At 41.4% G+C, this 26490-nt stretch overlaps 1 protein-coding gene across 1 annotated transcript in view; it reads right to left on the minus strand.

Annotated features, from left to right (window-relative positions):
• The window catches only part of LOC149222473 (uncharacterized), a 197987-nt gene that overhangs the window by 77508 nt on the left and 93989 nt on the right, over positions 1 to 26490 (minus strand). Inside the window, exons 2-3 of the mRNA XM_089385457.1 lie at positions 393 to 461; positions 24 to 208 (exon numbers count right to left, since the gene is read on the minus strand). Coding sequence (XP_089241583.1) covers positions 24 to 208; positions 393 to 461 — 254 coding nt within the window. The remainder of the gene's footprint in view (positions 1 to 23; positions 209 to 392; positions 462 to 26490) is intronic.

The following is a 26490-nucleotide window of genomic DNA, read 5'->3' on the forward strand; positions in this document are numbered from 1 at the left end:
GAAAAATGTGCAGGAAAAATTACCCACAACCTCCTGCCATGAAAACTTGTGGAGGGAGAGTACTTGGGAGTCGGATTATTTTGGTATTTGGTGGAAGATAAATATATTTTGTCCAGCCACCAAGAAGCCCTCTAATGCTTGTATGGTCTGCTTTGCAAGTAATCCCCATAACTCTTCTTTTAGGACACCGAGTGGATTGTTTATCCACCTGTTGGTAAGTCACAGATAAAAGCAAAATGCCATAAGGTTGCAGCTGAACAAAAAATGAAAAAATAAACAGACATTAACTAGTTGGACTGATTGTGGTCAGACTTAGAGTATCAAAATTCATTGTATTTGAGTGCCTATTGTAGAACTGCATGAGGATTTTTCTGGAGAACAGGCTTACATACCAGGCACTGAATGCAAGAGTTACAGGTGTCAATCACATCCAAAAAGGTCACCATATCACCTTTCTCAACCTGCATAAAAAAAATCATTACTCACTCTAATGGACAGCTCTCAGACAGCTACTGAATTACAAATTCAAGAAAAGATAAAATTTTAAATATTTATATGCTACTCATTTATACTTCCAGAAAAAGGAGTAATATCTACACTATCTACATCTGTAATATGTATCTACACAATAGCTTCCGCACCCACCACACCACCTATATAAACAGCCTCTGGCATGCCTGCATGCATAAAGGATTTCATTATATCAATTATTTACCAAAGTTATGTATTTGTACACCATTGTATTTCTAAAGTGAGAAATGAGCTCTGCGGCTAGGAGTAGGCATCAGAGGTTAAAGCTGCAGGCCCTGAAGCAGACAAAAACCCCAATAAATTCGATGTCTAGATCCAGGATTACAGAGGAGGAACATCTGGATTACACAGAAAACCCCTCTGAGTGATACCAGGACATCACCAAAGACCTCAGGTAGGAACCCTGCCCTCTCCCAATTTCTCTCCAAGTGAGCTGAAACAAAGCCATTGGAGGAAGAAGCATTGGAAGTTTTGGAATCCATCATTAAGGATATTGGAATCCAAAGGCAGTGGACATCTGATGGGACTGTGGATTTGCCACCTATGTGCACAAGTTTGTTGAATGATTTTGGCACAAGGGCACCTAAAGGATTGCACAGATTTGGATTGGAGGAGGATCTGCTCATTCACTCCCTTTCTGAGGATGCAGAGGAGACAAATCATTATCCCTACACGACATCAAACTCCACCCAAATCAAGAAGGAGGTCAACACTCAATTGGGAATGAGAAGTCAATTTGGATTGCCCTCGGAAACTGAATTAGCTACACACATAAATGGCAGGTTTATTACAAGATTTCTCTCAGGAGATCTTATGTGCGACATTGCACCAGAGAAGAATGTGGATAACATCTCTAAGAGGACCAGAGTGTGATGTGTGGGGAAGCCTAGGAAGAACTGAAAATGTGTCAAAAGAAAAATAACTGAAACCAATATAAAAATAAGGGAAGAGATTATGCTACATGAAATTATGGAAATGGAGGATTTGGTCATGGTGGGATGTTTTGCAAGCAAAAGAATGTTGCCAAGAATGTTAAAAAGCTAGACAATTGACGATTTTCCCAAAATTATTAGCTATGAACCTCAAAGCTTGATATTAACAAAAGGGTGGATGGTATGGATTACAAAATCAGGAACGATGCCAAAAAAAACCTTCATTCAAGATGAAGCTGAGGATCTCAAGCTCTTTTTCTAGAAATAAGAGATCAATTTTGACACATCCAAGAAATTAGAGCTAGTGCCAATTTGTGTTAGACACCCCAACCTGCCCTTGATTCTCTAGTCACAAGAGGTGTTCAAAGAGATTGGAAATGCACTGGGGTTTTCTTTATCAAGGGGACAATTCCTTCCGGTTCAGTTGCTATATGGCCATGACCCACATCTTGGTGTGTCTTAATTTATCAAATGGCCTGCTACACTCCATTACCATCAAGAGAAAGAACATTTTGTTTTGCTAAGAGCTAGAATATGAGGGGATTCCATTTAAATGTGGATGATGTCACTCCTATGGTCACCTGCCAATAGATTACTTCATATTCTCTAAGCACAAAATGAGTGCTTGGAAAGGATTGGGTGCTGCGGTAGCATCTACTCAGTCTACTCTGGAAGCAATTCAAATGGAGAAGGAACCAACAGAAACCATTTAGCCAGATGATTGGAAGGATGCAAATCCTCCAAAGCAGATAAATGACCCCTCAAAATCAGCCAAGCATTGTGCTGAAGATTTGATCTTTGGTAAGCCATGTTCTCTTCCCTCTCATGTTCCTCTTTCAACTGAAAATGAAATTCAATTCGGCTCCCTTGGAATTTTTCCCTCTACCTATTGGGAGACCATGGGAAAAGACTTCCTTGCTAGCCTTTCAAGCCTATGGGGACCCTAACCATCAACCTTCATTCTACTTCATGAGGTAAACCATACCAATGAGGACTCTATTCCTCATAAAATCTGTGACCCCCCTGAAGTCACCTCTGCATTGAAGAACTCCCAAACCGACCTCCAGCATCCCGAGGTGCTTGTTACCCACCCAAGTGGGTAACCCATAGGAGAATTTTTTCCCCTATTTGTTTAGCTTGCCATCCAACAGCCTTATGATGATCCATAGATAGCTAGCCTCAAAGGCCCCCCATCCATGCTCCGGTAAGTGCTTTACTTCATCTAGCTTACTTATCAGACAAAGGTGAGTCATCTATTATAAGGTACATTAACCATTTTTAATATCAAGTGCTTCCATTTAATATTTAAGGGCATTCTGTTGGAAATAATACTGAGAGGGGGGGTGAATCAGTGTTATCAAATCAATATAACCTTTTCATTTCCATATTCAGATTCATATACGCTACTTCAGTTAAGGCAAACCGCGTGTATACGCAACTATGATTAATGCAACCAGCGTATATCCAGTAAACTTATGATTCAGTTAGTTGATCCTTAATGAGTGCATCAGAACATTATTAACCATATGAACAGTAAACAGAAGCAGTAAAACAGAACAGATCATCACACACAAGAAGCACACATGAACACCATGATATAAGGTGGAAACCCAATGTGAGTGAAAACCACCTGATGCAAGTCGTCTCTATCTTCTTTTAATTAGAAACTTCTTTTTACAATGATTCTGTATTGGTGCAGTCTTATACCAGTACACAGGGTTCTACCTGCAAAAGGCTACAACCTTCTCTCGTTCTCCAGACGCTCCTGGAAGGGAGCTACAACCCCCTTAGCTCTTGAACTAGCCGATCCATTTACTAGTACGTAGGTGCCGGCCTACTGAAATGCTCCAATATTTACTCGTTTTCCAGCTGCTACTGGAAGGGAGCTACCACCCCCTTAGCTCTTGTACTAGCTGATGTACTAGTACGTAGGTGCCGACCTACAGAAGGCTACAACCTTCTCTTTCTTCCTCCAGGTACCACGTTTCATAAATTTTCAGACTAGATACTCCTGAAGCACAACTCCATAATCTGAAAGGCCACGTTTCATCCAATTTTCATACTGGACCCATCAATATCATTAAAGCACAAAATCAATCAATACTAGCATCATCAATCTCTGAATCACTGAAACACTGAAACCATGTCAACAACACAGTCACCGGAACTCTGCAACAATAACCAGATCCAACTGCAACTTCAAATATCAAATGTCATAATGTATACGCTACTATGACGAACCAAACCCGCGTACATACGCGCTTTAACCAAAGCCAACCCGCGTACAGATCTACAAATATTTTCTCATAACTTTGCAGTTGATCCAGACACCAGTCATACCCATATCATAACATTTACAGAACATTACATGCGTCAGTATATAGATCTAGAATAAGCATGATCAAACCGTATAGACATGATTCATTCCAAGCCATTAGATCCCGATCTCTCCTTAGATCTTGTTCTCCATCAACCGCTTAGATTCCTCCTTAGCAAAGCATCATGAACCCATAACCTGCATACTGGATCTCATACTTCATCAGATATTCAAGACTCTCTCAATACACTTGCCTAATGATCTTCTCCTTTTATAGTCTTAGGCCTTATTCAATACCATGGTCCAAAACCATAAATAATCAATACCTTGGACCAAATACTTGGGTTCAATATTTTAGACGCAATACCAAGGACCAAAACCATAGGTTCAAATATGTCGGACTAAATACCATGGACCAAAAGATAAGTTTTTCACATGTACGCGCCTTTCCGTGCATGAATGTGCGTGCATACGCATACGCGACTTTTGGTCAGCAATATCGCGTGTATACGCGCCTTTGTATTAGTGAACCTGCGTATATACTTTTCTCTCTTCATTCTTGTAGTCTGATCATCAATTCCTTGCTACTGACCTGCTGCACTATGATTTGTCATCTGTATCAAGAACAACACTTGTCTCATAATGCCAACAATCTCCCCCTTTGGACTTGATGGCAAAGCTAACTTGTCATACTGAGAACTGTCATCTGATTCCTTTGAGTTGTCCTGCATCCCATGCATTCAGTCACATCTAATATCTCTTTTGTAGATTCATCTAGTTATAAATAAGTGAGATGTTCTTCTACGAGTGGATTGCCATCAAGTACAACACATGCATCATACTGCCAACAATCTCCCGCTTTGGACTTGGTGGCAACAACACCAAATCACTCTCCCCCTTTGACATCAAGGGCAAAGGGCGGACCAAGATATTCTGTTTCCTTGATAAACATTCCGTTGTGCATCCTCCCCCTGAGTACCTGCAGAAATCTCTGAATGAGCTCCCCCTTTGTATATGCCAAGGTGTACCAATCTGACCATGCTCCCTCTAAGTACATGCTGAAGTCTCTGCTCTGCTGAAATGTGTTGTTCATGCTCCCCCTGACTGTAAGCAAGGTCTGCAAAAATATGTTCTACAAGAAGAACATGACTCTATCATAAATGACCTTCCTATCAGTAAGGACTCATACATACATCCATCTCCCAACCCAGTGGGGATATACCAATATTGACTCATCCACCTAACCAAGTGGGGAAACCAACATAGGTCGTTACATGACCTTGATAATAAAAGAAATACATGACTGAAATATTTCATCATCCTTCCTATGCATAGTGGGGGTACAAATTACATCATATGACCAGAAGAGATTTCATCAAATGACTACAATAGATAGAGACACACTATTACATCATGAGTCTTGATATGACCTTTACATGAGACCAAACATCTAAATAAGACCATGATAGTCATCAGCAACTATCATACACAATGTATGATCTGCTCCATAAGCATCTGTCAACAACATCTAGACCAGCAATCATGTTCTCCCTCTGCACCTGTTCCAGATGGTCTCTGTCAGACCCATAACAGACTTTTCTCATTCTGAGTCTGGCCCACTGATTTCCAAAATATACGCGACTGTATCCACAGAAACATGCGTATATACGCGGATGTCCCTCATAAAACTCGCGTACAACCACTTCCAGATCAGCAACCTGTAAATGTCCTGTAACAAGGTATGTTTGCATATAGATATCAACTCATCATCATAAAATCATCACATTATAACATTTGTGAAAAACACCATAGTCATCTCATCATCATCAAGAACTGCATGATCTTATATACCATCCATTACGCGGAAATATCCCTTATCTGATAATCATCAATCATCATATGTGAGTATCAACCTATCATCATATAGGTAAGAACTCATCATCATCATATCTCCAACAATGCAACTCCATGTATCCAGCACTATGTATCTAAAGCTCAAGATCTTTTGACAAGACCTCTTGATATCATCAACAGCCACAATCCTCATCCATGTGAGCGCCAAGAACTATAGGAATCCTGCATCATAACTGTATTATATGATCCTTATGACTAATCATCAAGTAATGAAGATATGTATTTGAGCTTTGTACTTCTCCTTATCCTTATGAAAATCACCATGTAAGCATCATATATGCACCATCAAATAATCAATCCACAAATCTGATCTGAACACCAACTATGTAACCCCAAGAATCATATGAGATTTTGTCATAGACAACTTATAACCATATCATAGCAAGATATATCATTTAGTCATATAAGCATCATTACCAAGGACTACTAACCATAATGCCAACAATGCATTATTAAAAGGATATGCTCCCCTTGAACCTGTGCCATCTGTTCACTGTCAGATCTGATCATGCATATATCAGCAAGAAGTATCAAGGCATCATCATCATTAATTTAAGATCAATAATACTTTAAAACATCTTACAAGTGTCAAGACATTTCCACACATCATCAGCAGATTGTAATCATTATCAAACAGAGAAAATAATGGACTGAATCATATCAGACCCTTTTTCTGAGCCTGTCCCTACTGCTTTTCCTCAAACTAACATATACGCGACTGTGCATTAACTAACTCGCGTATATACGCGACTTCCCTTTATGAAACTTGCGTATGAGATTTAGGACACTGAAGTTTTACACTTTCAGCTCCCTCTGAGTCTGTTATGTCTGTATATTGTGCTGTGCCACCTCTTTCTGACAGTACTTCCTTCTTCTTCCATATCTTCAAGTGTGATGATGTTTTCTCCTTTTGGTATGGTGCCCGTACTTTGTTCCTGCAATTCTTAGCTATATGTCCAAGCTTGTTACATGCATAACATCTCACATGTTTCATATTTTTTCTGTAGCAATCAACAGCTCTGTGACCAAACATATTGCAAGAAAATCAATATCCCTTAAAGTACCTGGAACGTGATGTTCTTTCTGTGTGATGGTCTTGAACCATTCTACTTCTGCATCTGGCTACAACATGTCCAAGATTATGACATACATAACATTCAACATTATTCATTGGAGGAGTAAAAGAATTTCTTTGAATAATTTCTTTCCTTGGTTGTTGATGGGGTTGACCTCTCATCTCCTTGTGGAGCATTTCAAATTTTGCATTACAGTTCTTTGTCTTTCTTTGTGAACTAGATTCACCTTCAATAGATTCATGAAAACCAAGACCAGTTTTGATAGCAGGAGACCTTTGACTACTAAGAATATCATCCAAAATCTTAGTACTATCTTGAAATCGTAAGAGCTTATCCTTTTCTTCTAATTTATCTTTTAGAAAGTTTACCTCAACCTGAAGATGCTCTTCCTTTTCATGATACTGCTTCTTCATGTTCTCTTCAGCTTTCCTTCCTTCTTCCAACTGATGTCTTAATTCAAGAACTTCGTTTTCTTGTTTTTCAAGAGCTTGGAGTAGTTCTTTATTCTGCTTATTTGATTCTTCAAGATCTTCCTTTAGCGAGAGGGTCATAGCTTCAAGCCTTTCATAGTAACTGGATCTATCTCTGAGTTTCTTGATTATTGTGCTCCTTTCATTCACTTCATCCTACAACTTTTGACATTGATCTTCCTTTTCCTTGAATAGCTTCCTTACCTTGTTACCTTCCTCTAGTTGAGCTTTTAGTTTAGTAGCTTCTTCTTTGAAGGCACATTCCCTTTTATTCAATAGATCTTGTTGGTCTCTAATTTTGTCTGTAAGCCTTTTAAATACTGCCTCTATTCGATATCTTTCTTGCTCACCCATAAGAGCAAATTCAGTTGTTTCGCTATTGCTTTCATCATCTTCAAATGGATAAATAGATGTATCACCAGAGGATAACAAATTCATACCTGATAGTTCTTTTGCTTGTTCATCTTCATTCTGAAGTGATTCTGAATCTGAAGAGCTTCTTCCACATATTCCCTAATCGATTCTCCCACTGTCATGGTTCTTCTGAGATATCTTCTTCTTCTTAGGCGCCTTCTTCTTAAGCTTCTTTCCCATTGATCTACAGATCTCCTTCAAGCGATCAAGCTTCTACCAAAGGACCTGCTCTGATTCCAATTGTTGGAGAGGGGTGAATCAGTATTATCAAATCAATATAACTTTTTCATTTACATATTCAGATTCATATACGCTACTTCAGTTAAGGCAAACCGCGTGTATACGCAACTATGATTAATGCAACCAGCGTATATCCAGTAAACTTATGATTCAGTTAGTTGATCCTTAATGAGTGCATCAGAACATTATTAACCATATGAACAGTAAACAGAAGCAGTAAAACAGAACAGATCATCACACACAAGAAGCACACATGAACACCATGATATAAGGTGGAAACCCAATGTGGGTGAAAACCACTTGCTACAAGTCGTCTCTATCTTCTTTTAATTAGAAACTTCTTTTCACAATGATTCTGTACTTGTGCAGTCTTATACCAGTACACAGGCTTCTACCTGCAGAAGGCTACAACCTTCTCTCGTTCTCCAGACACTCCTGGAAGGGAGCTACAACCCCCTTAGCTCTTGAACTAGCCGATCCATTTACTAGTACGTAGGTGCCAGCCTACTGAAATGCTCCAATCTTTACTCGTTTTCCAGCTGCTACTGGAAGGGAGCTACCACCCCTTTAGCTCTTGTACTAGCTGATGTACTAGTACATAGGTGTCGACCTACAGAAGGCTACAACCTTCTCTTTCTTCCTCCAGGTACCACGTTTCATAAATTTTCAGACTAGATACTCCTGAAGCACAACTCCATAATCTGAAAGGCCACGTTTCATCCAATTTTCATACTGGACCCATCAATATCATTAAAGCACAAAATCAATCAATACTAGCATCATCAATCTCTGAATCACTGAAACACTGAAACCCTGTCAACAACACAGTCACCGAAACTTTGCAACAATAACCAGATCCAACTGCAACTTCAAATATCAAATGTTATAATGTATATGCTACTATGACGAACCAAACCCGCGTACATACGCGCTTTAACCAAACCCAACCCGCGTACAGATCTACAAATATTTTCTCATAACTTTGCAGCTGATCCAAACACCAGTCATACCCATATCATAACATTTACAAAACATTACATGCGTTAGTATACAGAACTAGAATAAGCATGATCAAACCGTATAGAGATGATTCATTCCAAGCTATTAGATCCCAATCTCTCCTTAGATCTTGTTCTCCATCAACCGCTTAGATTCCTCCTTAGCAAAGCATCATGAACCCATAACCTGCATACTGGATCTCATACTTCATCAGATATTCAAGACTCTCTCAATACACTTGCCTAATGATCTTCTTCTCCTTTTATAGTCTTAGGCCTTATTCAATACCATGGTCCAAAACCATAAATAATCAATACCTTGGACCAAATACTTGGGTTCAATATTTTAGACGCAATACCAAGGACCAAAACCATAGGTTCAAATATGTCGGACTAAATACCATGGACCAAAAGATAAGTTTTTCACATGTACGCGCCTTTCCGTGCATGAATGTGTGTGCATACGCATACGCGACTTTTGGTCAGCGATATCGTGTGTATACGCGCCTTTGTATTAGTGAACCTGCGTATATACTTTTCTCTCTTCATTCTTGTAGTCTGATCATCAATTCCTTGCTACTAACCTGTTGCACTATGATCTGTCATCTGTATCAAGGACAACACTTGTCTCATAATGCCAACAATCTCCCCCTTTGGACTTGATGGCAAAGCTAACTTGTCATACTGAGAACTGTCATCTGATTCCTTTTGAGCTGTCCTGCATCCCATGCATTCAGTCACATCTGATATCTCTTCTGTAGATTCATCTAGTTATAAATAAGTGAGATGTTCTTCTACGAGTGGGTTGCCATCAAGTACAACACATGCATCATACTGCCAACACATTCTAGTATGGATCACGGATTGAATTGGAAAATAGATTGTTTTTTATTGTATTCTTATTCCCATGCTTCATCATGGTGGTTATCCATTGCCCCTAGTCTAATGTGACCTTCCTTGAGGCCTTTCTTTCCACTATGTAGAAGGGGCACAAATAGGAGGCATTGATTGATGTTGTGTGTCCATAATAATCCATACTTAACACTTTCCATCTATCCCTCATATCCACATCCCATATTCAAGTCGATTGCAATCTATCACCAATATCGGTTCCTTGTTTCCCTCATTCTTGAGTAGGGTCCCGGAAACTTTTCCCTGAGAGGTTGATGCAGCAAAAAGAAAAGAAAGAGCATGAGCCATATCGATAAAATGCAAAAATTGGTTGGGATACGATAAAGTGCGTGGACAAAAGCCTAGCATGAGCTCTACCACCTTCATTAACCCTCAACCAATTCCTGGCTAATGCATAAGTAATCAACATGAAAGGAAATATGAATATCCCAACCCCGATGAACAATAAATCACTTCATCTTTAAGGGGTTAATGGTGCATAAATAAAAGCTTGTAATCCAAGCTATGCAAGAAAAAAAAATCAACAAAGAAAAAGGCGCACAAGAGGGGTGGTAAAAATAGGTCAAAGAAACGGGTAGCTTAAGTCCCATGATTGCTCCCTCTCCACATTATAATGCTCAAGAATGATGAAATTTCATAGTTGGCACAAAGGTTGTGGCATATTCCATGAAGTAAACCCCTACCATATTAATAACCACTAGCACCTATTGATTGATTGGTCAGCATAAGAACTATTCCTCCTCTTATGGTTGGAAGCACCTAATAGGACTTGTTAGCTATCATGTCAATAGGGGTACCTATAAAAATTTTGTAACATATTCATCACCATTGTAAGCAAAACGTCACAAGTCAAAAGCATTGTTACAATCATGTGAGGCTTTGTATTAGGCATCCTAGGCCTGTGTCTTATTGCTTGCATCTTGTTCTGTTGGTCAGACCATGGTCGATCCCTTGTAGTTCATCTTGGGTTCCTTTCATGTTGTATTGGATTGGAGGACCTTAGGTGGGATTAGTTGAGGACTAATGGTTTTATGGGAGCCTGCATTTGTAGGGGTAACCATTGATGTATGGGCCAGTCCATCCTGCATCAAGGTGCACCTATGTTTTGCCTCATGGTTAGAGTCTATAGAGTTTGTAGGTGACCCTAGCTGTGGTGCAGTATGCCTTAGACAGTTCTCATGCATGGCAATCTCGTATTGACAACTTTCACAATTTCCGAGGCAATTCATAGTTCCTAATGCAAAGTGGTCACAGTGTTCAAAAAGTCAACTTAGTCTCATATTGTTCAGCTTGATGAAAGGAGTCTATCCCACATTGATTTTTTCCAATCAAAGAAGGCAGTGGCTAGTTACAGGTTGGTCAAACAAGTGAAACAAGTTTCCAGGTGGCAGAACAAAGTCAATGTTCGGTAGTTTGGTACATCTACAGAATGAGAGGAACAAAACCCAAGTGTCAGAATTTCTAGATTTCTCTGAGCATTAGAGAATCAACAAAGTGGGCAAATGACATGGCAGGGATAGTGATGATTATTGAGAAAATAATTATTATTGATGTCAAAGGATGATCAACTGTAAGACAAGAGTAGCATGGGCCTAAAGAGCACTTTAATCCCTTCCAACGAGCTATTGCATGCCCCCTAACTCTCTTCCTTTCAGGAGAAACTATTTTTTTAAGACAAAAATCACTTGTTTTTCCCTTTGTTCAAGTCAGCCCTGTCTAGGACAAGTCATCCCTATTTGAAGTGGTTTGACTAGTATAAATAAAAGAAACCTCCCCCATTTGACCTCCAACTCGACCAAGCGAGGAGAAGATACAGTTCGGGCCTAAGGAAGAAGTAATAAGTTCATATATGATGAACCTTGAGGTGAATTGAAGGAGAAAATACTTGGTTTCTTGGTTTATGTTCTTGGGTTATGGTTATTGGTGATCTTTTGATTAGTTTTTTGAAGCAAAAATTGATTGTCTTTGGAGCAGACATCGACCTCTTTCGTAGCTTGTATCTCAACGCTCTTTTGAAGGACAAACCTCGGCGTAGACTCAACTTGAGATAACAACAGATCTAGGCCTAATTCGGCCTAAGGTAGGACAAAATTCGGCCTGTGATTCAGCTTGAGGAAGGATAGAATTTGGGTTTGTGATTTGGCCTGAGAAAGGGCACTTCTGACCTGTGGAGATTTGGCCTCTCTGTGGCTTGCGGAAATTCGGCCCTAAGGTAAGGAACTCAGCCTTCTGTGGACTAATTTCGAGTCTACAATTCAGCCTCCTGTGTGTTGATTTGGGGTAGCATCGGATGTGCTCTAGCCACGAAAATTGGTGGAGCAGCTAAGGCGAATGAGATCTCCAATACCCAGGAAGGGTTTGGGCAAATTCTAAACAGTTTGGGAAATATTAAAATAATTAATATTTTTAATGGAGTCCCTATGTCTAAACTTAGGGAAAATAAAATATTAATGTGAATTAATATAAAACTGTGTTAGAATGGTCTAAAAGTCGTGGATCAAGCCAAATCTAATCTTAGCCATTAATTAGGGACTTAATCTCGGTAGTTGATTTGTCAACGAGAAAAGTATAAGAGGAGGCTTGAGGGTCACTTGGAGAACACACCAAGAGATCAAGATTTCGACTTTCTGGGGTTGGGTTTGCTGAGAAAGTTGAGAGAGTGATCAGAGTTGCAGCTAAGGGGCAGTGAATACAGAAGCAGAGAGGCAGAGATAGCACGGGAGGATCAGTGCAGTAGCCGGAGAAAGGGACACAGAAGCAGCCAAGGGTTCACACAGAGCCATCCAGGGCTCACACAGAGGCAGCGAGGAGCTGCGCAGTACCTCAGAGGGCCAGCAAGTGTGACGCAGAGGGCCAATGGACTGACACAATGCCTCCAGAGGCTGACGCAAGCCAAGGCAGAGTGACGTTGGGCTAACATTGGGCCAGAGAGAGGCCGACGCAGTCCCTAGAGACTAACGTTGTGGTTTCGTGGGGCAGCTTGGAGCTGTGGAGCTGCCGGAGTGTTTATCCGTGGTTTCAGCCGGAATATCTGCTTCCAAGTAGAGAGGTACTACTGCTGAGATTTTTCTCTATTAGGTGACCTAGATTTGGCACCCAAATTGTATTCTAAAACTGCTTAATAAATCAAACCCTCAGATAGTTCCACCAGTTTTCCCACATTAGGTTTTTCTAGGACATTAGTCCAAAAACAACAGTGTCACTTGTGTGTTTGTTTATGTTTCCTTCAGTTGATGATCTGTAATGTGTTGAACATGCACTTGTATTTATTTCCAATATTTACATGGTAAATAACTTGTTAATTAACAGAACAAGTAGGTAGGAATAAATCAGTAAAGTGCACGAAGGGTTTCTAACAGTTAAGCTTAGAAACTTCAACATGGTATCAGAGCATGGTTGCAGATCACAGGAGAACCAAGGACATCAGCTGAGCAGAGCAGCAACAGCAGAAAACAGTTGTCCCGAGTGACAGAAGTTGTTCCTAGCAGAGTAGCAGCAAGAAAGGGGTGACGCAGTGCCTGCGTCATCAAGATTGAGCCAAGAAGAGGCTAAGGGAGGCAAAGACAGGCTCACGCAGAGCCACGCAAAGGCCAGGAGGGCTGACATAGTTGGCTGAGGAAGCTGATTTGCTTGTGTCGAGATTGCACAAAGCCTAGGAGCTCTAACCTTTAGTTTGCTGGGGTTTAGGAGGTTGTGGGTAAGTTGCAGAGTGGAGCTGGTGGGGTACTGTAGTCAAAACATTACTTAACAGGGCAAGGCCAAGGGAGAGGGAGTTGCTACCGAGGGTTTCTAGCTGAGAAATCTGGATCAGTGGTGTAGATGCACAAATGATCAGAGTGGGGGCATCTCGACATTGGCAGAAGGGTTTCCAGGAAGGAAATTGAGGCTCAGAGGGAGTCACAACGAGAACATCTAGGAGGGAAGTAGAGGAGCAGCGAAATGGCACTACACGGAGTAAGAGGCCAAAACAGACTGGACAGATCCTCAAACTTCATAGTCTGGAAGGCCAAAATCTTATCCATACTAGACAGGAATTGTGTCAAGTACTTTGCCTTGAGGACGATAGCTATCCCAGTTGACCCAGCTAATAACGACAAGTACGAGGATGCAATGGTGAGGGTTAAGAGTATCATCCTTGACGGGGTCAAGGATCATATAGTACCACATATTGCCGAGAAGAACACAGCACAGGAGATGTGGGAGGCCCTCACAGAGTTCTATCAACATACTTCCGTGCAGAGGAAGATCCTACTAAAAAATCAGCTGCGATCATACCAGATGCAGAAAGGAGAACTGATGGTGAGAACAGCCCTGAACGCAATCTCAAAAGACTAGGAGGTGTTTGTCCAGAGCATACTAGGCAGGGCGACCCTTCCAGATTGGGAGGAAATGTGGGCTGCTCTTTGCCAAGAAGAGATCAAAAGGCTAAGCAAGGCGGGAAGCAGTGGCAAGGGGATCAGAATCAAGAAGGAGGAGGAGAAGGATGTTGCCCTAGCATCTGAGGGAAAGTAGGAGAAACAGAAGAAGAAGGACCTCTCCAAGGTCAAATGCTTCCACTGTGGGGAGCTGGGTCATTATGCAACCCAGTGTCCAAGGAAGAAGAGTAAGGGAGAGGCCTCCGAGACCAAGGCAGCGCCAGCAAGGGCAGAGAAGGAAGTGGAGACAGATGATGACTGTGCCATGAGTGCACACACACCACTTGAGCAGAAGTGGGGAGACATTGAGTTGTAGTCATGCGGACTACAGGTGATGAGGGGCAAGATTCTCGAGGTACCCAACCTCTTGTACTAGCCCTTGCTATGGGAGCCCCGAAGAGGAATAGCAGTACTGGCGATGTCAGTAGAGATGGATGCGGATGAAGTGACAGAGGGAGGTACAGTGCAGGATTCCCAGGATAGCGCAAGGCTAACAGGCTGCAACAGTGCGAGAGGCACGGGAGTGTTGCACTAGTGCAGGATGGCACAGAGAGGTGTGTAACGGTGTGAGATGCATGGAGTTGTTGCAGCAGCGCAGAGGTCAGAGAGGGAGCACTTGTCAGTGACAGAGGGAGCTTCAGCATCAGGAGTGTTTCTAGCCTGACGGAGATGTCAAAGTTGGGAGATCAGTTACTTACTTCTCAGTAACTGAGTTGCAGTGCAGCAGTTAGCAGTGGTAGTGCTATGGGCAGCATGATGAGAGGGGTTGCAATGCAGATGCAGCAGGGGCAGTGGCAGGGCCATGGGCAACAGCACGGATGCAGAGGAAGTTGCAGTACAGATGCAGCAGTGGTAGTGGAAGGGCCATGGGTAGCAGTATAGGATGCAGCAGTGCAGAGAATGTTGGGCAACAGGCCTAGCATCAGCACAGGGACCGATGTCGGATGATCAGGGTGATGCTCAGTGAGGAGTATTACTAGAGCACAGTCCTTGCTAAGAGGGAGTGTTGATTTGGGGTAGCATCAGATGTGCTCTAGCCACGAAAATTGGTGGAGAGGCTAAGGCACATGAGAACTCCAATACCCAGAAAGGGTTTGGGCAAATTCTAAACGGTTTGTGATATATTAATAATTAATGTTTTTAATGGAGTCCCTAAGTCTAAACTTAGGTAAAATAAAATATTAATGTGAATTAATATAAAACTATGTTAGCATAGTCCAAAAGTCATGGATCAAGCCAGATCTAATCTTAGTCGTTGATTAGGGACTTAATCTCAGTCGTTGATTTGGCAACGAGAAAGGTACAAGAGGAGGCTTGAGGGTCACTTGGAGAACACACCAAGAGATCAAGAATTCAACTTTCTGGGGCTGGGTTTGCTGAGAAAGTTGAGAGAGTGATCAGAGTTGTAGCTGAGGGGCAGTGAATACAGAAGTAGAGAGGCAGAGATAGCACCGGGAGGATCAGCAGTAGTCGAAGAGAGGGATGCAAAAGCAGCCAAGGTTTCACGCAGAGCCAGCCAGGGCTCACACGGAGACAGTCAAGGCTCACACAGAGCTAGCCAGGAGTTGCGTAGTGCCTCAGAAGGCCAGTGTGGGTGACGCAGAGGGCCAGAGGACTGACGCAGTGCCTCCAAAGGCTGATGCAGACCAAGCCAGAGTGACACTGGGCTAACACTAGGCCAGAGAGAGGCTAATGCAGTCCCTAGAGGCTGACACTGGGGTTTCGTGGAGCAGATTGGAGCTGTGGAGCTGCCGGAGTGTTTATCCGGGGTTTCAGTTGGAATATCTACTTCAAAGTAGAGAGGTACTACTGCCAAGAGTTTTCTCTGAGCCGGATTTGGCACCCAGATTGTATTCTGAAACTGCTTAATAAATCAAATCCTCAGATAGCTGCACCGGTTTTCCCGCATTGGGTTTTTTCGGGGACATTAGTCCAAAAACAACGGTGTCACTTGTGTGTTTGTTTCTGTTTCCTTCATTTGATGATCTGTAATGTGTTGAGCATGCACTTGTATTTATTTACAGTATTTACATGGTAAATAACTTGTTAATTAACAGAACAAGTAGGTAGGAATAAATCAGTAAAGTGCATGAAGTGTTTCTAACAGTTAGGCTTAGAAACTTCAACACTGTGATAGACTTGAGGGAGTATATTCAACCATGTGATTTCAACCTTGTTTGAAGCAAACTTGGATATGTTTTTGAGGTTTCCTTGGGGCAGCCTTTTGCAACATTGTTGAGGACTTTTGGATCCGCCCTTCTGTTAATTTGGTAGCTCAGTGACAAATTCCAACCATGGGACTAGATTCCTCTTTTTGAGAGGACCAATTTTGACTATTGAAGTGCTCAATTTGGACAAGGGAAAGTGTACTTATGAAGAAAATCCCACATATGCACATTTGGACAGGTCGGCCCTAACAGGGAATTGGTCACCCTTGGAAGCCTATAAATAAAAGTGACCTCAAGCCCAATTGGACATCACCAAGCATCTTCTTCTTCTTCTCTTCTTCATTGATTGGTTCGCACAGGTCTAAGGCTGGGTCGACGAAAGAGGTTCACAAAGGTCCGAGATTACAGGGTCTGAAGCTCGCACATGTTTCCAGGGATTTGGGTTACAGTCGCTGGCTTGAAAAAAGAAATCTTCGACTGCAGTCGTTAGCTTGCAGGCCCAAGGGAGTGACTGGAAGCTCTCAGTGGCTCGCATACCTCCTCCTCCCTGCGACTGAAAAGAAGGGCTAAAATTTGACAGTTGACCACAGTTGACCGCAGATAGGAAAACTTGTCTCTAATCTATATTGATACTAGAAACATATTTTTGAACATTGTTGGAATAATTTTGCTAGATGATATTGTATTGAGCTCATTGTACTCTTTGTTGAACATTTTATGACAATCTAATAGAAGAAGAATTTGAAAGGGTTTTCCCCCTTGTGGGGGTTTTCCCCCTTGTGGGGGTTTTCCCCCATGTGGGATTTTTCCATGGTCTTTGACCAAATCTGGTGTCACTTGTTGATATATTGATTGTCCCCTTTGTCATTGAATTTATTGTTGTATCTTCAATTATTGTTGATGATTCGAAAGATTATTTTGTATTGAAAAGATTGTTAATTGAAGTATTGAATTGGGCTAGAGTAATTGGTACAGCATAGAACAATATGAAAATTAACATGGTATCAGAGCTAAGGTGAAAGGACAAGCATTGAAGCAATCATCTTTGGAAAGTTGAAGGAGCCGAGCCTATCTAGTCAAGTCAAGATGTCTTCCTCTTTCTTCAAGGAAAATGAAAAGTTGGGTGACTCATCTAACTTTGTTGCATGGAAAGTCAGGTTGGAGATCATAGCTGACAATAATGATGTTTTGGTTACATTTAGGTAAAAGTACCTAAGCCTTTGGAGAATGCTTTTGTCGCTGCCAAGAACAAGCACAAGAAAGGTGAGTTAAAAGCAAAACAAATTATAGATTATCGTTTACAAGATAATTTACTTGCATATGTTGGAAATTTGAGGAAATCTAAGCACGTGTATGATAAGATAGTTGGCATGTATGAAGTCAACAATTTGAATGAAATCATCTCCTTGAAAGATCAACTCAAAGACACAAAGATGAACAAAGGAGAGTTTGGGCAATCCTACATTATGAGGATATCTTGTCTTAAAGATCAATTTCAAAGAGTTGGGGAATCTGTGCCTAACAAGGAATTGGTGACTGTGACTCTTAGAGGTCTCCATCCTATTTGGGAAACCTTCGTTACTACTATAAGCAACAACAATATTTTTCCATCTTTTCATGAGATTGTTGGAAAGCTCACTCAAGAAGAATCAAGGATGACATCAAGAGGAAGGATTCAAAAGCATGAAGAGGTAGAGCTCACGGCATTCATTACTCATGACAAGAAGAAGAAGAAAGGAAAGGGAGGTCCATCAAATTCAAGAAAGCCTCCTCCTCGAAATTCAAATAGAAGGAAGGAATCTTTGCACTTTGAATGCTTCAATTGTCATAAGAGAGGCCACTGTGCTCGAGATTGCCCCAAGAAGAACAATGGACCATGCTACAATAAGAGAAACAACAACAACAAGTTTGATGATCGAAGAAGAAGAGATGACCAAACGAATGATCGCAATGGAAGAGATGAAAAAAGAAGAAGAGATGCTCCAAGTGATCATGAAGAAGATCGTCGTCCCCAAAAGAAGTCAAGATTCTCTAGGTATGAAAGTAATGTTGCAAATCAATCTGAATATATTCTTATTTCTGCTCTCACTAGTTCTTCTCCTATGGCTTTGTGGGATAGTTGGTTGGTTGATAGTGGGGCCACTCATCATTTCTCTAAGTATAAGGAAGTTTTCTCCAATTTGATAGATAGGGAATTAAATTTGAAAATTATTCTTCGAGACAACTCCACTCATCCCGTTAAAGGTTTTGGGTCTGTCAAATTTCATCTAGATTCCGAGGAATTCGTTTTGCTCCATGATGTGATGTATTTATCGGGATTGAAGAAGAATTCGGTATCAATATCCGCTTTAAAAGACAAAGGGATGATGGTTGCCTTCATCAAGGGAAAGGTTCTTACTTGGCCTATTGGATCACCTATGAGAGATGCATTTACATTGGGATCAAGATTTGAAGGACTCTATAGAGTCACTGGTAGACCTCTTCTAGCATTGGTCCATGATACTAATCATCTAAGTGAGCTATGGCACTGAAGATTGGCCCATCTACATTATGATGCTCTTCTGAAATTGGAGAAATTGGTCTCAGGGATTCCCAAGGTTCAAGCCCAACATGATGGAGTATGTCCAGGTTGTGCCAGTGGAAAGAAGACAAGGGGACCATTCCCCTCTAGTGAGAACAAGACAAATGACATCCTCCATCTCATTCATTCTGACATATGTGGTTTGATGCCCGTGCATTCTATTGGTGGCCATCTCTACTATATCACCTTCATTGATGACTTCTCAAGGAAGATGTGGATATATTATTTGAAGCACAAGGATGAAGCCTTTGAAATGTTCAAGGAGTTCAAAGCTTTGATCAAAAATCAAACAGGGAAGAAAATCAAAATATTCAGGTCTGGCAATGGTGGAGAGTACACATCAAAGGAGTTCATTAATTTTTGCCAGTAGGAAGGTATCAAGAAAGAAACAAGTGTGCCCTATACTCCTGAACAAAATGGAGTGGCTGAAAGTAAGAACAAGTCCATTATAGAAGTTGCCCGTGCCATGCTCCATGATCAAAAATTGTCGAAGTTCCTTTTGGGAGAAGCAACAAATGCTACCACATATTTTCAAAACAGGGTGCCTCATCAAGCATTGGACAACAAGACCCACGAAGGAGTATTTACAGGTGTCAAGCCCAATGTTGGCCATCTTTGTATCTTTGGCTGCCCCCGTATACTTTTATGTGCCAAAGGACAAAAGAAACAAGCTAGAAGCCATAGGAAGAAAATGTACGCTTCTTGGATATTGCGAAAATCCTAAAGCTTTTAGAATATATATTCCTGGTCAAAGGAAGGTTGAAATTAGCAGGGATGTAACATTTGATGAAGATGTTGCTTTTGGGAAAGCAAGGGATATATTGCAGCAATGAGCACTATGATTCAAGCCGAACCACCCACCTTTGAAGAAGCTATGAAAGAACAAGTTTGGAAGGATGCTATGGTCGAAGAATATGAATCAATTATGAAGAATGATGTATGGCATGTTGTACCGAGACCGAAGGGGAAATCCGTGGTGACTTCAAAGTGGCTATTCAAGATCAAACATGGAATTGATGGTAGCATTGACAAATACAAGGCAAGGTTCGTGGCCCAAGGATTCTCCTAGAAAGAGGGATAAAATTATGACGACCATTCATTAGATTGTTTCCCTTGCCGCAAGTCAAGGATGGACCCTTCATTAGATGGACGTAAAGACATCATTCCTCCATGGCATGTTACAAGAAGAAGTGTACATTGAGCAACCACAGGGATTTGAAGTAAAGGATCGTTTTGCATGTTGAAGAAGGCATTGTATGATTTGAAGCAAGCCCCCAAAGCATGGTACGCTCGCATAGACAGTTATTTGATGAACATGGGATTCACAAGAAGCAATGTCGATCCCAACCTCTACTTCAAAGTAGTCCATGGTATGCCGTTGATTTTTGTTTTATATGTTGACGATCTATTCTTGACAAGTAGCAAGCCCCTAATGATCGAGTGTAAGAGGGAGCTAGCCTCTGAATTCGAGATGAAGGACCTTGGACTCATGCACTACTTTCTAGGCCTTGAGGTGTGGCAAAGCCCCGGTGAGATTTTCCTTTCACAAGGAAAATATGTCGTGAAGTTGTTGGAGAGATTTGGAATGACAAAATGCAAATCCTTACGCACACCGATGGAGATGAATTTCAAGAAGTTATGTGGAGAAGCTGCAGGACCCGATTTGGTGAATCCATCCGAGTATAGACAGTTGATTGGGGCTCTGATGTTCCTAGTGAACACCCATCCAGACATATGCTATGCAGTGAATACATTGAGTCAATTCATGACCGAGCCTCTCCATGCACATTGGATCGCTACCAAACACATTTTGAGATATTTGCATGGGACAATCACACTTGGTCTAAGATATTCTGCTAGAAATTTTCGACTTCATGGATACATTGATGTTGACTGGGTAGGATATTTGCAATGATATCTTGGATGAGCAGGAAACAGAAGTCTGTAGCATTGAGTACCGCCGAGGTAGAGTACATGTCGCTAGCATGGCTAGTTGCGAAGTAGTTTGGTTGAGAAATCTCTTTGGAGACCTATTTGAGCAGGTCCTAGACACTATAGTGATATATTGCGACAACAAGAGTGGGATCCGTCTGGCAGAGAATCTTGTATTTCATGACAAGTCCAAGCACATAGAGATCCGATATCATTTCGTTCGAAATATGGTGCAGAGAGGAGCTGTTAGACTCCATCATATATCGATAGATGAGCAAATTGCAGATATTCTCACCAAGGCTTTACCAAAAGGGAAGTTCTTGGTCTTCAAAAAGCAGCTTGGATTGACAGATGTGACCCCTCCTGATAAGGGGCATCGCTGATCGAGGACACTGAGCCAACTCTTCCCCCCTATTTGAGCTCCCAAGGTGTGGAATTGAGATGGAGGGCTCCTGGGGTTGAGGGATCTCTGGACAATAGGGTATCACCCCTATCTGTTACCCATAGGGTTGGAGATGTTGCTCCCCTATCTTGGTCTTTGCAGAGTATACCCCAGTTGGCATCATACCCACAACTCGAGCTTGTTGGGATTATCCCTCCCCATCTGGCCAATGGATTGAGAAGGCTTGGGGGCGTGTGATCCTTACCTTTTGGTAAATCAGGTATCTCGCCCAAACTCGGATTATGATGCAGGTGTTCTACCACATGACTCTTGAGGGTCATTGTTGAGAAGATTAGTAGGCAATAGGATGAGTTGAGATGTGCTCCCCTATATCACCTATTGCACGATATGGAGTCAAAGATGTTAAGCTCCCCCATGAGATTTTGGGTTGAGATGTGCTTCCTGATGTAGTTTCGAAGTGAGATGTGCTCTCCGACGATGTAGAGGGTGGTAGCTTTAGCTCCCCGATGATTCTTCTTCTTTAGATTTGAGAATGTTTCAGCAGAAAGAGTTGAGCAGAGATGGGACGTGATATGACAACAGGATACACATGACATCACATGATGTAGTTGGAATTTCTCCCTAGCTGAGAGCGAGTGTTAATTTGGCATCTTAGTGACAAATTCCAACCATGGGACTAGATTCCTTTTTTCAAGAGGACCAATTTTGACTATTGAAGCGCTCGATTTGGACAAGGGAAAGTGTACTAATGCAGAAAAACCCACGTATGCACATTTGGACAGGTCGGCCCTAACAGGAAATTGGTCACCCTTGGAAACCTATAAATACAAATGACCTCAAGCTCATTTGGACATCACCAAGCATATTCTTCTTCTCTTCTTCATTGATTGGTTCACACAAGTCTGAGGCTGGATCGACGAAAGAGGTTCGCAAAAGTCCAAGATTACAAGGTCTGAAGCTCGCATGTGTTTCTAGGTCTTTGGGTTACAGTGCTTGGCTTGACAAGGAAATCTTCGGTTGCAGTCATTGGCTTGCAGGCTCAAGGGAACGACTGGAAGCTCTCAGTCACTCGCATACCTCCTCCTCCCTCTGACTGGAAAGTAGGGCTAAAATTTGACAGCTGGCCGCAGATAGGAAAAGTTGCCTCTCATCTATATTGATACTAGAAACATATTTCTAAACATTGTTGGGATAATTTTGTTGGATGATATTGTATTAGGCTCATTGTACTCTCTGCTAAACCTTTTATGACAATCTAATAGAAGAAGAATTTCAAAGGGTTTTCCCCCTTGTGGGGTTTTTCCCTGGTCTTTGACCAAATCTGATGTCTCTTGTTGATGTATTGATTGTCTCCTTTGTCATTGCATTTATTGTTCTATCTTCAATTATTGTTGATGATTGGAAATATTAATTTGTTTTAAAAAGATTGTTAATTGAAGTATTGAATTGGGCTAAAGTATTTGATACAGCATAGAACAATCTGAAAATTAACACCTTCGAGTAGACTTGAAGCAGACTTGAAGTTGGTTTGAAAGCATTCTTGGGACAGTATATTTGAAGCATTATTGAGGAATTTTAGAGCAGCCCTTTTTTAGCAAACTTGAAGACACTTTGTAGCAGACCTTGTAGTCCTTTTGGAGCAGCTTTTGAAGTGTTTTTGAAGCAAACTTGGAGCAAACCTTAAAGACCTTTTGGAGCATCTTTTGAAGCATCTTTGGACCAAAACTTGGAGAGCTTTCTAAAGCAGACTTGAAGCCACATAGAGATATTTTGAAGTCATACCTTGGAACTATCTTGATTTTTAAGTTTATTTGAAGTATTTGGAAAGGTTGAAGCCTAAGAGGACTGATAGATTAGGTTGGTGCTTGCATTAGCTTGAGAGGATTGGTGTCCTCATTCAAGGTTGGAACCTTGTAAAAATTGATGTATTTGTAATGGTTAGACGCAGAATTTGAGGATTCGTGTCCTCATCATTTGAACTTGTGGATGACTCTTAATTTTAGATAACAATGGTATGTTCTATGCTTAGGAGCAATCTACTTCAATTTTTATTATTAGCCCAATATCAATTTCCAATTCAGCAATCACATTAACATCAATAGTAAATGTTGATAGAACATAAGCAATAACCAGAAGACAAGCCAAGACGACACAATATTTGGGGGATTCCAGGGAAAAACCCCAATGTGGGGAAAACCCTTTGATCAAATCTTCTTATTATTCTTCAAAAGTTCAACAGAGGGAGAGTACAATATACAAAATTCACTTGCCCAAACACAATCAAGTCTGTCCAACCAAACTGCAGTCAACGGGATGCCCTAACTAGAAAGTCAACACTGGTCAAATCAGCAGAATTACTCCTCCAAATCAGCTCAGTCAAACCCAGTCAATTTGGCCTCCAAAAACAGTCCAAATCAGCCCAAAACAGTCCTGAAGAAATCGGTCAAACGTGGTCAACACACAATCAAACCTGTGGTCAAAGGGCCTGCGATCAATGTTGGTCAACTTGTCCAGAAATCCTCGAAATTTGTGCCAAAGAATGCGGGCTGCCCAAATAGAAATTCTCCCAAGAAAAACGTAGTCAAAAAAGGTCAAATGTTGCTCAGTCAACGCTGGTCAAACTTGCTGCAACTTGGTCAACGCAAGAAAACAGAAAACACAGTCAACCCTTCACACATGTGGAGGAGAAGAAGGCTGCCCTGAAATTTGTACAACCCAATCAGATGAGGAGAGAGAGATATGTGTGAGATGATGAATGTCCAAATGACGTAGATGCTCCTTCTATTTATATGCAACGTTGAGATGAAGAGACATGACTTTTGGGCTTCTGAGCCTACATTAGATTGTTGGCCGACCTTGACAATTTGTCAATAGAAGAAATAAATTCATAATTCCATTTATACATGTCAGAATGAGATAATCTTCAGATCAATCCTACACCTCTCAGAAAGAGGAATCCAACAAAAATATCATCTCCATCATATGAGTTGTCTAAGGTGGAGTTTGGCCCTAGTTGCCAAATTTAACACTCCCTGTCAACTAGGGAGAACTCCACCTGCCAAACCATCTGTCACTCTGTACCATTTTTGTCATCCCTGCTCTGCTGTGTGAAAATTCCTAAACCAGAATCCCTACTGTAGCAACTGATGATATTTCTCCTACTTGTTAGATTTACATGAACAAGTTATTTGCAGTTTCCTACGACAAATATTGAAATACATACACTGCAACCTTCACTTAATTAATTTATATGCGGAAACAAGAGAATGAGCAAGAAAGAAAATATAACACAATAACACCATTATTTTTGGACAAATGTCCCCGGAAAAACCCAACGCAGGAAAACCAGTGCAACAGATCTGAAGGTTTATTATTATTAAGCAGTAGCAAATTATGAATACATCTCTAAATACCTCAAGGGTTATTTATTTACAGAGAGAGAAATATTGACAGAAAGATTTGTTTGATTACCTCACACAATCACTGAGAAAAATCCTGGTTGATCTGGTAACTGGATGCGCTGCCTCTACGCAGTCCTCACACAGTCCCTGCGTCAGCCTCTCTAGACACTGCGTCACCTAGCCAACTGATCAATTTTATACCCGGAGTCACTACACTTAGCCTCCTGATCTCACACCCCGACTCCCGGCTTCTGAAACTGAATCTACTGCAAAATTTTGGACTCTCTCTCACCCTCTGCACTGCCTCTGCGTGACCCTGCGTCAGCCTTTGCATGAGAGTCGTTGGATCACTCTCTGCCTCTCTCTGCTGATGATTCTCCAACTGAGAAAATCTCTCTTTGTGGATGCTATCTCTGCCCCTCAACTGCAAGAAATATACTCGATCAGAATTTCCTCCTGAGAACTTCTCACTTCAAAAATTCGATCTCTTGATCTCTCGGTGTGTCTTCCAAATGACCCTCAATCTTCCTTAAAAAATCTTCTCATGGACAGTCAACGGCCCATATTAAAAGCTAATCAATGGCTAAGATCATTTTAGCTTGATCCTCGTCTTCTTCTAGAAGTTACACCCACGATTAGATTAATACCCATTAATATTTCTTAATTCCTAAGTTTAGACTTAGGGGCCCATTAAAAAATATTAATTATTTTAATAAAATTGTTTTTGGGTGGAATTGCCCCAGACGCTTTCTAGGTTCTTTGGAATACATGTGCTCAAGCCTCCCTGCAAAATTGAGACCTAGAGCACATCCGATGCTACCCCAAATCAACATGTTGAACCATGAAGAAATAATGAAGAAGAAATGATCGAGAGTGTATCATACCACTCTCCACTGACTCGAAGTCAATCCTAGATCAATATCAAACATCCTTGCATAGGGAGTACGGTAGTACATGATGCATCCATCGGTAATCCTATGGTCCCTATCCTTATTTCCCTACTCATTGGCCAAATGAGAGGTACATCCCATGAGTCCTGGACTACATGGGTAGGATGTATCGGCAGGAAAAGGTGAACCACCCATTCTGCTCATATGCCATAGGAGAAGGTGAACCACTCATCCTATGCATATATCAACCATCATGGGGTATCACTGGGGAAGGTGAACAACTCAACATGTACACAGCGCACCACCAGGGGAAGATGAACCACTCACCCTATGGTCGTTGATCACTCCAAGAAGTACCCCAAGCCCCCTGGAGCTCCCAGAGCTCAATATCCAATTCAAACGGGACCGTCATAAGAGGGTCTATCCACGACTACAAGTCGTTCACAGAAGGTTAAGAATTTGACCTTCCCTAGGGGCTTCGTAAGAATATCTGCGACCTGATCATCAGTCCCAATGTGATGGAGCCTTATTGCTCCCTGTTGTACCATATCTCGAATAAAGTGGTACCTGATATCAATATGCTTGGAGCCGTCATGAAACACGGGATTCTCAGAAAGACGAATCCCACTTTGGTTGTCGCAGAAGATCACGGTGGTATCCAGCAGATGTCCAAACAACTCACTAAAGAGCTTTCTCAACCAAACAACTTCAGAGGAGGCCATACTAGTGGCAATATATTCAGCCTCAGCAGTGCTCAAAGCAAACGATTTCTTCTTCCTACTCATCCAAGATATCGAAGCAAAACCTAGTGAGAAGTAGCATCCTGATGTGCTCTTGTGATCAACCACATTGCCATCCTAGTCAACATCAGAATAGCCATAGAGCCTCACATTCCC

The sequence above is a fragment of the Pinus tabuliformis genome, chromosome Q, assembly GCF_031772625.1.
Source record: "Pinus tabuliformis cultivar Carrire ecotype Pingquan chromosome Q, CPIR1, whole genome shotgun sequence".
NCBI lineage: Eukaryota > Viridiplantae > Streptophyta > Pinopsida > Pinales > Pinaceae > Pinus > Pinus tabuliformis.